The sequence below is a fragment of the Entelurus aequoreus genome, linkage group LG06 (assembly GCF_033978785.1).
Source record: "Entelurus aequoreus isolate RoL-2023_Sb linkage group LG06, RoL_Eaeq_v1.1, whole genome shotgun sequence".
NCBI lineage: Eukaryota > Metazoa > Chordata > Actinopteri > Syngnathiformes > Syngnathidae > Entelurus > Entelurus aequoreus.
Window position 1 is genome coordinate 50,951,384 of NC_084736.1, and position 12,851 is coordinate 50,964,234.

General features: G+C 38.9%; 1 protein-coding gene across 4 annotated transcripts in view; it reads left to right on the forward strand.

The window, feature by feature from the left end:
* Positions 1–12,851, forward strand: part of rasa1a (RAS p21 protein activator (GTPase activating protein) 1a) — a 74,937-nt gene that overhangs the window by 36,668 nt on the left and 25,418 nt on the right. For all 4 annotated transcript variants that reach the window (XR_009826565.1, XM_062050943.1, XM_062050944.1 and 1 more), the window contains exons 2-6: positions 7,152–7,304; positions 11,412–11,547; positions 11,689–11,759; positions 12,027–12,144; positions 12,271–12,302. Coding sequence is in view for 3 of the 4 variants with exons in the window: in XM_062050943.1 (XP_061906927.1) it covers positions 7,152–7,304; positions 11,412–11,547; positions 11,689–11,759; positions 12,027–12,144; positions 12,271–12,302 (510 nt within the window). In the remaining variant the exon portion in view is untranslated. The remainder of the gene's footprint in view (positions 1–7,151; positions 7,305–11,411; positions 11,548–11,688; positions 11,760–12,026; positions 12,145–12,270; positions 12,303–12,851) is intronic.

Sequence of the window (12,851 nt, forward strand, 5' to 3'; positions counted from 1 at the left end):
GCGAGAATGAAAGATTTGTGGATGAGGAACGTTAGAGTGAAGGACTAGAATGCAGTGCAAGACATATCTTTTTTCGCTCTGACCGTAACTTGGGTACAAGCTGGCTCATTGGATTCCACACTCTCTCCTTTTTCTATTGTGGATCACAGATTTGTATTTTAAACCACCTCGGATACTATATCCTCTTGAAAATGAGAGTCAAGAATGCGAAATGGACATTCACAGTGACTTTTATCCCCACGACAATACATCGACGGAACACTTTAGCTACGGAGCTAATGTGATAGCATCGTGCTTAACTGCATATAGAAACAAAATAAATAAATCCCTGACTGGAAGGATAGACAGAAGATCAACAATACTATTAAACCATGGACATGTAAATACACGGTTAATGCTTTCCAGCCTGGCGAAGGTTAACAATGCTGTTGCTAACGACGCCATTGAAGCTAACTTAGCAACCGGACCTCACAGACCTATGCTAAAAACATTAGCTATCCACCTACGCCAGCCAGCCCTCATCTTCTCATCAACACCCGTGCTCACCTGCGTTCCAGCGATTGACGGTGCGACGAAGGACTTCACCCGATCCCAGATGCGGTCGGCGAGACGGAGAAAGTTAAGGTGAGTTTGGCGGCTAGCGCATCTGCTATCCATCTCTGTCCTCCTGGCTGTGTTGCTGTAGTCCGCCGCTAATACACCGATCCCACCTACAACTTTCTTCTTTGCAGTCTCCATTGTTCATTAAACAAATTGCAAAAGATTCACCAACACAGATGTCCAGAATACTGTGGAATTTTGAAATGAAAACAGAGCTTTTTTGTATTTTATTCAATGGGGTACCAATACTTCCGTATCAACCGTTTACGTCACGCGCATACGTCATCACATCTAGACGTTTTCAACCGGAAGTGTGGCGGGAAATTTAAAATTGCACTTTATAAGTTAACCCGGCCGTATTGGCATGTGTTGCAATGTTAAGATTTCATCATTGATATATAAACTATCAGACTGTGTGGTCGGTAGTAGTGGGTTTCAGTAAGCCTTTAAGCTGCTGGCATTACATGACAGGCTCTTCTCACTCTTTCCTGTGTCTCCTTCTTACACACGTCACATACTGTCACGTCATACGTCACATACGTATACGCCCTCTCCCAGCAGAGAGGTAGCAGCATGGGTAACGTTAGCTGTGATGCTAGCGCAGCCGTGCGAGTGGTAATACGGATGAAGGAAGAATAATTAATTCCCCCAAAAAACAGCAGGGGGTCCATTGACTGGCGGTGGTTTGGCTTCAAGTGGGAATATGTCGAACAGACAACTGTAATTTGTCAAGTGTGGAGCAAAAGCGTTGCTATGAAAAGTAGCATTACTGCTAATATGTAGCATCATTTGAAAAGACACCTGCTTGAATACATGCTCGGATAGGCCAGTATCGGTCTCGGATCGGAAGTGCAGAAACAACATCGGTATCGGAACGGAAGTGCAAAAACCTGGATCGGGACATCCCTAGTTCTAAGTGTATCAAACAAGTGGTGGCTTATACTCCAGAATTTACGGTAGTCTGTTTCAACATGTTCCGCAAATTGAGATGTCTCGCATTGTTATGACAGTCAGATTTACGTTTTTTTCCGATTCCCATACCTACTAACAGGCGTTATTAGGAGTTTGGAATCAGAGCATCAGGGTTAATTGCATGACACTTTTACCTCAAATGATTGATGTCCTTAATTGGCCCATGTAGCAAACTGGTAATTGCTCGAGTCTGATTCTTTCAATCAAAGATGTACAGATATTTTGAAATTGCTGCTACCTAATTAAATGCATGTGTATCTTATTTTTTAACCAGCCACGGTAAATAAAGGCATTGAATATTAAACGAGGTCGTTTTGTTCTTGTTAGTGATGGGTGATATGAACTAGAATCAATACTGTGATGTACTGCATGTTGCAGTCCCTTATATTTAATTTTACTCTACTAGTTTTGTCAACATTTTTTAAAACTATCTTTATTGCTTGTAGTCCGTCAAGTGAATTCTTCCCGGAATTGAAAACCAGTGGTGGTCAACCAAGCCAAGATGGCTGTTGGGCAGCAAGCAGCGCCCAAACTATCTGAGAACGCTAAAGGCCTAGATCTTCCTGCAAAAAGCAGACATGAGCAAAATAATTAATTGCGCAATGGAATAAATCCCTATACTTTATCAAAAAAATATTTGTGGAGTAATACCAAGGATTATTCGTCGGTGGAGTTCCCAGACATATTATCTACTCTAGACAATAAATACAGATAAAAACGTGAAATATCATGAAGGTCTACAATTTCTTTGTGTGTGGCTGGGTCAAGGACATTAGTATCAAGACTCTCCCAGATAAATATGCATAGTTTTTGCTCGGGTAAGTTTGCATTTCATGATTAAACTTTGCGTCTTGCGAGGACACGTCCCTGTAAACAAACGATTTGCACCCGACAAATAACACTCGTGACTGCATATGCATTTAACAAACTAACAATTACTGAATTACCTTATTTGATTTTTGTCCTATCGTCATATGTACTCTGACGCTTTTGTGTACAAAATAAACAAGAGGGGAGACGTAAAAGTACCTTTCCTGACAAAGTATCATTAACCATGACTTTCTGTTTTCTGTTTGTTAAAAATTAAAATACAAACTATATCAAGATAATACTTCAATGGGAATGTGAACGTCTCCTGCGTGGTGGGTTCTCCTGGGACTGACAGAACTCTCGTGAGCCCAAGATACAGGTTTGAACCAGTCTTTATTTATGTACTCTATAATGTTAAGGGCTGTGTCGCCAGTGGCCTCCGTGCTTCCTCCTTCTCGCTCGTGTGGGGTTTTTTCTGCTGTCATCAGCTCTGCCCCCTCATGGCCTCGGACCTTGCTGATAAAGGTGACAGGTTATTAGATCATTTTTCCCCAGCTGGGTAATCTACTCACCTGTCAGCTGGGCTTCAAAGCCGGGCCATACACACTCCCTTCCCGCAGGAGGCGCGCCGACCACGCCCCCCTCCACGGGGAAATACTAATCGAGTAAAGTATATTAAAAGTATATCAAACAAACCTTAACAAAGTGGTCACTGCAAACTTCTGCGTTCTTGGACTCTGCTTCCTTGGACTGTGGTGTTTGAGAGTCACTTTTCTTGTCGTCTTTCGGAAATCTTGCACTCTTCCGCCCCTCTGGATTACTTCTCGAAAAACTCTGAAGAAGTGTTTATCCTTTTCGCGGTTTGAAGGGGTCTTACAGTCGATAACAATGCAAGCCTAGCACATTTTCTTTCGAGAAAGGCTAAATGGCGCTTTGTACTCAGTGAGAACAGATGCTCGTTTGCCCACCACGCATATTTATTGAGTCGGACGTAGGCGGACGTGACGTCATGTAAATCCAAGTAATACAACATAACTTTGCAGATATATTTAAATGCAAACAATTTAAGTACTAACGCCAGAGACTTTAAATAATACGACTAAAGTATCAGCTAGTTTTAGTTCTTCAAAAGGGCACTGGTGTCTTTTTAATGCAAAAACAGATACTGTGAATTAAGTACTAAGGTGGCCTGGCTACTTAAACAAAATAAATAAAACATCTTCAAGTGTGTAGTGCACATAAAAAAAAAACATATTGCACAAGATAGCCTGAAACATTTAGGCTCTACACTTTTTCTTTTTTGTTTAATTACTAAAGTAATTATTTATTTAAACAGAATACTTACTGAATAAGGCACAAATACTTATATTCAAGTATGACTATTTTAAGTTAAATTTATGGGCATTCTTAGGATTTACTTTTGAATATTTTGCAGACTTCGGTTTGTCTTTTCTTCTGCATTTCTTGTCTGAAGTTTATTATCAACATTTGTGTTGAAAATGTCTCAATTCTGATAATGTTCTTCACATTTATTTACATTACAAGTGATGCCAACTACTTAACTTGCACTTAATATTTGTGGCCAATCTACTTTGGCTTGCATGTGCTGAGCTCTGCTTTCTGCCACTTTCACTTTCTTTTCCTTTTGCCTTTTCTATCTTCCTTCAGCGTTTTTCCCCACAGTTGTCTCCAACAATGGTCTTACTCTCGGCTCCATGGCATCACTCGCAAACCGCACTCAATTTCTCTCTTCAATACTTTTGTCATATCACACAAATTCATCCAAAGTCCCCCCTTCACAGACACTTTACTTTCTACCTCCTTGCTTCCTCTCAGCAAGCTGTCTCGGAAGAGGTCTTTATCACACTTGCTTTATAAAGACAGACCTCACGCTAGCTCATAACTAGATGGGAGCGCTTTTAGCTCTCCTGTAACAGAGGCATGGCAGATTTTCCCCTCCCCAAGTGTCTACCCTTTGAGAGGCACTTTGGGTTCTAAATTTGGAACAAGCATTTACATTTTTTATCCCAGTTGGATAGGGAGGACCAGATTCAGCCTCACCTGATAAAAATTACAGCAAGCATACCAAAAACAGAAATCATGAATTTTCAATATTTACATTAAATACAAACTAAATATTACGTCTGCATGAACATTGATATATCAGTTTTGTTACGAATTGCATCGATCACTACAGCACAATCCTGCATGTGATACAGGGTTAGAATCACAGTTTGGACCTCTGTGTGGACTTTGCTTGTTGTCCGTGTGCTTTTGAGGGTTTACTCTGGACACTCCAGTTTCCTCACACTTTCCCAAATTAATAGAACAATAAATAAAAATGAACGCTCACTTTACAGTCATTGATAAATTGCCATGTCTGTGTGTTTTCTTCGTCTTTAACTTTCAAACAAAATCCAAGAGGGTTCACTCTATGCATCATTTTCCGCATCTGAGCGTTTTTATTCCATAGCAGAATTAACTTAACTTTGTGAATTATTTTGTCAGTCATTCATAATCTTTGTCTCAGTAAGTGGAGGCGGGACCACTGGCTTACAGACACAGGATGTATAGACAGAGCTTCGCTAGTAGCAGCTCCATCCATTTTCTACCGCTTGTCCCTTTCGGGGTAGCGGGGGGTGCTGCTCACTCGTGGGAAATGTCGTGAGACAACAAAAATAAGAAGGAAAAAGAATGACTGAAAAGCCAAATGTCCGGTTTTGGAATATTACGGCTTGAAACAAATAAGATGAGACCATCGACACGAATGACTGCGCAAGTATGTAGGGCTGCAACTAACGATTAATTTGATAATCGATTAATCTGTCGATTATTACTTCGATTAATAATCGGATAAAAGAGACAAACTACATTTCTATCCTTTCCAGTATTTTATTGAAAAAAACAGCATACTGGCACCATACTTATTTTGATTATTGTTTCCCAGCTGTTTGTACATGTTGCAGTTTATAAATAAAGGTTTATAAAAAATATAAAAAATAAATAATATAAGATAAAATAATAATAATTGCCTCTGCGTATGCGCATAGCATAGATCCAACGAATCTGACTAAATTAATCGCCAACTATTTTTATAATCGATTTAATCGATTAGTTGTTGCAGCCCTACAAGTATGCCCAAAACAACAATACAAACCACTTGACCCAGTTTTTCCACTTGGGGAAAAACTGTACTTCAAGATGTTCAATATTTATTAAAGTGCAACTTTTGCTTACTGAGATTGAGAGTCAATTTTATATTTGTTTGTTTACTTATTAAGGATAATTACATGTTTTGACCTTCCAATTGCAATTCAATTTGGTCTCACAAAATGGTTGACAATGATATTGTTTATCTGCAATAATTGGTGGGACAATATATCGTCCAGCTAAATGTATTATTGACCCAGGTGTACATGTAAAATTAACTAGTCCCTGTTAAATTTTCATAAGTGTGAATCTGAGCGTGAAAAGAGGTTTCTGTGGCGACCGGTCAATAGGTGTGTACAAAAAAATCAACTCATATCCGAATCGCAAGTCTTATTCATCAAATCTATTCAAAAATCAAATGAATAAAAGTTTTTTTTTTTTATATGAATCATTTTTTCAGGCCATCTCAATACAACAAGAAGGGACTTTTCTAACCTGTAATCTGTTTTGAAAAAGTTTCATTGGAATTATTATACGAAATAATGCATTGCGAGAATCTGTTTGACTCAAGAATCTATTGAATTGAGAATCAGTTCTGAATCGAATCTTCACCTAAGGAATCGAATCGAACCGTTAAGTGCCCAAACATTCACACCCCTATCAGTGACTGTATTCCAGCTCACCTGTTACTTCAAAGCCTAAACAGGAAAAGCAATCAAAAATGAATGGCTAGATTGACTATGTCTATCATGTAAAATGTGATCACATTGTTTGGATTTTCAAACAATGGCGCAAGCAACCAGCAGAAAGAGCTGCAGTAAAGTAAACAACATGAAAGGCAAGTTTAGTTGTCACATAATGTTTAACTAAACAACATTGATTAGTTGCAAGTGAATGGAGTGAGTTTGCCTAGAGCGCAAAACCTGTTAATATGTTTACATCCCCCCAAATTTGGAACCTATTTTCAACCACTGGACTTCCTGCCATCAGGTTTCCTTTGACACGCTCATGTTACCTAACAGGAATCAATTAGAGGGAGTTACTTTTATTTTTGTTGCAGTTTGCTTGTGCATTTCAATGAAACGTTTAGCCCTGAGCCTCAGGCCCTTCTGGCTTTCTGCTCTGCTGATCTATTTTCCGCAATAAACAACCAAGTTAGTGTTTGATTATGAAGAGAATTGTTTTGATGTCATTCCTTCTTGGAGTTTTTTTCTTCCCCGAAAATGGTAACATAATCAATACTGACAATGGAACTGACCATCTTTACTTTATTTTAATAATTCAATTGGAGCCAACATCGACTTTAAAAAAAGATGATTGACAATAATTGTTGGGAATAAAGTCCCCCAAAACCCTTGGCAATAATGATGTTGTTTTCCGAAATGTCAGCATGCCTTTAAATCAATATGTCAAAATGTGTAATAAAGTTAAAAGTTATGTTTCCACAAATTAGGGATTATGTTTTAGAAATAGTGACATCTAGTGGTAATGTAGATGGTTGCTGGAAAGCTTTTGGCATGCTGGAGCACTCAGTCCAGAGACATGCAGGTCATGACTGTACGAAGATACCAATCTATCGCCATCCTCTAAATCACTTTGTTTTCTTGTGTTTGTCTCAGGTGGTACCATGGCAAGCTAGACCGAACCATTGCAGAGGAGCGGCTGCGCCAGGCCCGGACCCATGGCAGCTACCTCATCAGGGAGAGTGACCGCCGGCCCGGTTCCTTTGTCCTGTCTTTCCTCAGCATGACCAATGTGGTCAACCACTTCAGGTATAATGTAGTAAACCATATTTCCCTGTCTGAATCTTCTGCAAAATAATATTTTTGCTCTAATAATTTGCTGAAGGTGTCACTGACTTTTTCCATTCACTAAATTAGTTTGATTTCGCAAATAATTTAGCTCAAAAGAAGCTCCCTACAACCCATGGAAACGCCTTAGTCTGATTGTTTGACTTTTGAAAAATCGGACTTGCATACCTAGATCATGCGTTTGCAAACCAGATCTCTCGAGTAAGTGTGTGCTGCCTTCGTATTGCACATGCGCCAGTCTCAACACGCGGGATATAACCCGGAACAGATCCCATTCAATCAACAACTGGAATGAAGAGAAGACTGTATACAGTGCATCCGGAAAGTATTCACAGCGCTTCACTTTTTCCACATTTTGTTATGTTACAGCCTTATTCCAATAGGGAATACATTAATTTTTGTCCTTAAAATCATAAAGACAATACCACTATTGACAATGTGAACATTTTGCAAATGTATTAGAAATTGAACAAAACAAATCACTTGTACATAAGTATTTACAGCCTTTGCTCTATACTTTGTTGATGCACCTTTGGCAGCTATTACAGCCTCAAGTATTTTTAAATAAGACGCCACAAGTTTGGCACAGTTTGAGCAATTTTCCCCATTCCTCTTTGAAGCACCTCTCAAGCGCCATCAGGTTGGATAACAAGTATTGGTTTTCATCCAGGATTTGTCAGTACTTGATTGATTGATTGAGACTTTTATTAGTAGGTTGCACAGTGAAGTACATATTCCGTACAATTGACCACTAAATGGTAACACCCGAATAAGTTTTTCAACTTGTTTAAGTCGGGGTCCACTACGTACCAGTACATTGCTGCATTCATCTTTCCCTCTGTTCCTGCCAATGAAAAACATCCCCACAGCATGATGCTGCCTGCCACCAGCATGCTTCACTATAGGGATGGTATTGGCCTGGTGATGAGTAGTGCCTGATTTCCTCCAAACATGATGCCTGACATTCACACCTAAAAGTTCAATATTTGTCTCATCAGACAAGATAACTTTGTTTCTCATGGTTTGAGAGTCTCTCAGATGCATTTTGGCAAACTTTTTTACTAAGAAATGGCTTCCGTCTGGCCACTATACGGTACAGGCCTGATTGGTGGATAGCTGCAGAGATGGTTGTTTTTCTGGAAGGTTCTCCTCTTTCCACAGAGGAATGATGTAGCTCTGACAGAGTTACTCTCGGGTTCTTGGTTACCTCCCTGACTAGACTAAGATGAATGCAACAATGTACAGAGGCATCCTGGATGAAAACCAACACTTCCCATCCAAACTGATGGAACTTGAGTGGTGCTGCAAAGAGGAATGGGTGAAACTGCCCAGAGATAGTTGTGCCAAACTTGTGGCATTGTATTCAAAATAGTCTTGAGGCTGTAATTGCTGCCAAAGGTGCATCAACAAAGTATTAAGCGCAGGCTGTGAATACTTATGTACATGTGATATTTTTAGTTTATTTTTAACAATTTTGCAAAAATTAAAAAAAATAAAACTTTTCACATGTCTTTATGCCTGTATAGTTTTAAGGACAAAAATTGATTAATTCAATTTTGGAGTAAGGCTGTAACGTAACAAAACATGGAAAAATTGAAGCGCTGTGTATACTTTCCGGATGCCCTTGTACTTGCTTCACAAATTTTAAAAAATGAACATTTTGAAGTCCATTGATGGGAGAAAAAAAAGAAACAGAGATAATGGAGAATGCCGGCTTCTTTCAGACTCCAGAACAAATACGAGTGAGATGGAAGAGAATAAAGCAGGTATATTACAAGGCAAAGAAAACCGCATACGCAAACCTCTTCATGCTGCATTTGTGGACTCCAAACTTGTTAGCAATAACTCTGTTTTCTCCATAACTGACAAACTTGTCCAAAACAATGGCAACCCTCATCCGAGGCAGGCATGAACTGTCTTTTCCTTCAGACTCAAAACTCCTTCCAACAATCCACAGATTTTCTTCCATTCTCTGTCTGTTTGCTATTTAACATCAGCATAGCTATTAGAGACGTAATATTTGTAATCTGTGCCAACATTACAGCAAACATAAGGTACAACTAGAGCTGGGTTGTTGACTCGTGATTTGTGAGGATGCTGTCACGCCAATTTTCTTCCCATCACAAAAACCTTCCTAACCCCCATTTACTTCCGGGGTAATTTCCGCTTACGTCAGTTCCTCTTACTTACGTCATTTCCTCTTACGTCATTGCCAGCGATCGATAAATCCAAATCTCCTGAAAATGGTGGTGTCACTGGATGATATTCGTCTTTATCTGTCCCAGGGGACTTATGTCAAACACCAGCAGGCTTCGCAACATTTCAAGCGGAGTGTTAGGGCCGCTGCTGCGAACTTCTGTCTTCGTGGTAACGTGCAAAAAATATTAATTAATATATAATACTGTTAAATGTCTGTACTACTTTAAATCAACATTATTGTTGAAACCATTTCACTAATATTAATTAATATATAATACTGTTAAATGTCTGTACTTTAAATCAACATTATTGTTGAAACATTTCAGTAATATTAATTAATATATAATGTTAAATGTCTGTACTTTAAATCAACATTATTGTTGATAATTCAGACGTTTTGTTAACGCTGTATTATAAAAAAGAGTCAAACGAAGTGCTATCGATCGCTGTCAATGACGTAAGAGGAACTGACGTAAGCGGAAATGACCCCGGAAGTAAATGGGGGTTAGGAAGGTTTTTGTGATGGGAAGAAAATTGGCGTGACAATGCCTTGTTTTGGTGTGACGTCATAGGTCAACCGGGAGAGCAATACATTTATCGTGCTAAAAGGAAATAAGCGCCCTCTAGTGTACGGTAGGCACACGGCGTATGACCAAAAGTAGCAATAGAAAGTGTGCATGGACACTGGGACTTCACATGTATGTGCGGGGGAAAAAAACAAAAACTACATATTTAAGAAATTAGACTAATTTATGCATGAAAACTTAGCCGTTGTCAGTGTATAATAGTGTGTTTATGTTTAGCAAAATGTGATATTTAAGGATAGTAGCGAAAGCAAATAGGAAGATAGCTGCATGAGATCTTACTTTCAAATGGTGCATGTAAACAAAGTAAAAGAGAAGTGTCTTGGCGAAGCTTTCCAAGCTTGTATTATTACTTTCACACCAGATTATAGTTTTGGAGAATATGTGCCTTTCTGATTAAGTAACAATGATGTAATGTCTCCCACTCATATCGTTTGTGTGGAGCAGTGATGTCATTCATGCTGGAAGGGAAAAAGCCCCTCTCTAAAGAACATCAGGTTTAATTGCATGCCACTTGCGCCTCAAATGGTTGATGTCCTTAGATGGCCCGTGTATCAAACTGGTAATTGCTCAAGTCATAATATGCCAACCAATATGTACAAATAATTCAAATTAGCTGCTACCTAATTGAATGCATTCATATCTAATTTTTTGGAACAGCAATATTATTATAACATATTGTATATCAAAACCGATAAACATGTTTTATAGACATCATTTTATACAAATGCATTGTTAAAACGGTAGTTGCATGCGGCTCAAACAAGTGTAGGGGTGGGCACCAAACCCGGTGCCATTACCACATAAACGTTAGTTAGCGGTCTGCTTTCAGTGCCTCGTTTCAATTCTAAGTATTTAGAATGCAGTCTCACTCTCCGCCAATTGCAACAAGTATTTGGCGGAGTTATCGTGGAAGTGAAGTCTTGTAAGTAATGTAGTAATTTTCTAACTTTAATACCGACCGTAACACACCAACAGCAGCCTACGTACCACCGCTTCCTCATTAAGCACCAATGATGGTTATATATACACCTCACAGTCATATAAGTTGGTACTTGATGTATGTTAACTGTTAACATTGGCATGCTAACATGCTGATTTTTTTAGACAATTTTGCAGCCATACACCTCAGAGTCATATAACCTGGTACTTGACGCATGTTAACTGTTAACATGGTAACATTAGCATTTCAGTTAAGCTTATGCATTTCAACATTCGCAGCCAATTTTTCCCGAAAATGTCTCTTTTAGTTAATGATGGTTATTGCTCTTTGTGTTCTCTATAGGATAATTGCCATGTGTGGGGACTATTACATTGGTGGACGGCGGTTCTCTTCCTTATCAGACCTAATTGGTTACTACAGCTATGTGTCTTGTCTGCTCAAAGGAGAAAAGCTGCTATGGCCTGTGGCCCCTCCAGAGGTGAGATTGTTTCTGTGCATGGCTGGTGTAATATCGTTTACTTTTTACATTTGCGCTAAACTAAACATTGTAAGATGAGGGAATGCAGAAATGTGATTTTCAAACTATTCATTTAATTTGAATTTGTTTCTCTTTCCCTAGCCTGTAGAAGACCGGAGGAGAGTAAGGGCCATACTGCCATACACCAAAGTGCCAGATACTGATGAGATCAGGTAGGCATTCCTATGTGTCTTACACATAAAAAGATGCCCATTCACATTGTACTTTACATTTTATGACTGAGCCATACAAACCTTAAACGTTGCACAGCTTCGACCCCTGCTGGTTACTCTTTAGTACTTCACCCAAAGTGTTCATGCACATATAGAAGTACCACAAATAACATGTGTGATGATTTATTTCAGAAATAATAGCCTACATTGTGTCTTGCTACATAAAACCGCTTTGTAACAATCATTGTCGGTGCAATATGTCCTCAGCTTCCTGAAGGGTGACATGTTTATTGTTCACAATGAACTGGACGACGGCTGGATGTGGGTGACCAATGTTCGCACAGAGGAGCAGGGCCTCATTGTGGAAGATCTGGTGGAGGAGGTGGTAAGTGAATCATTCATTTCGGTGTACTTGTATTTGTTGCACAATGAAATCCAGTTGCATTGTATGGCGATACAACTAATACTCTACTGGCGCTGCTAAAAATACTTTCCATTATTGCAATTTTAGGGGCGGGAAGAGGATCCACATGAGGGAAAAATGTAAGTCTATTGGTTGATCTTAATTTTAACTAGGGATGTACCGATCAGGGTTTTATGCTCATTGCTATACCGATCATCCATGAGTGAAATCGGTCGATATCAATACCAATCACATGTTTTAACTGTACCGTATTTTTCGGACTATAAGTCGCTCCGGAGTATAAGTCGCACCGGCCGAAAATGCATAATAAAGAAGGAAAAAAACATAAATCGCACTGGAGTATAAGTCGCATTTTTTTGGGAAATTTATTTGATAAAACCCAACACCAAGAATAGACATTTGAAAGGCAATTTAAAATAAATAAAGAATAGTGAACAGAATAGTGAACAACAAACAGGCTGAAAAGTGTACGTTATATGACGCATAAATAACTAACTGAGAACGTGCCTGGTATGTTAACGTAACATTATGCTAAGAGTCATTCAAACAACTATAACATATAGAACATGCTATACGTTTACCAAACAATCTGTCACTCCTAATCGCTAAATCCCATGAAATCTTATACGTCTAGTCTCTTACGTTAATGACCTAAATAATATTATTTG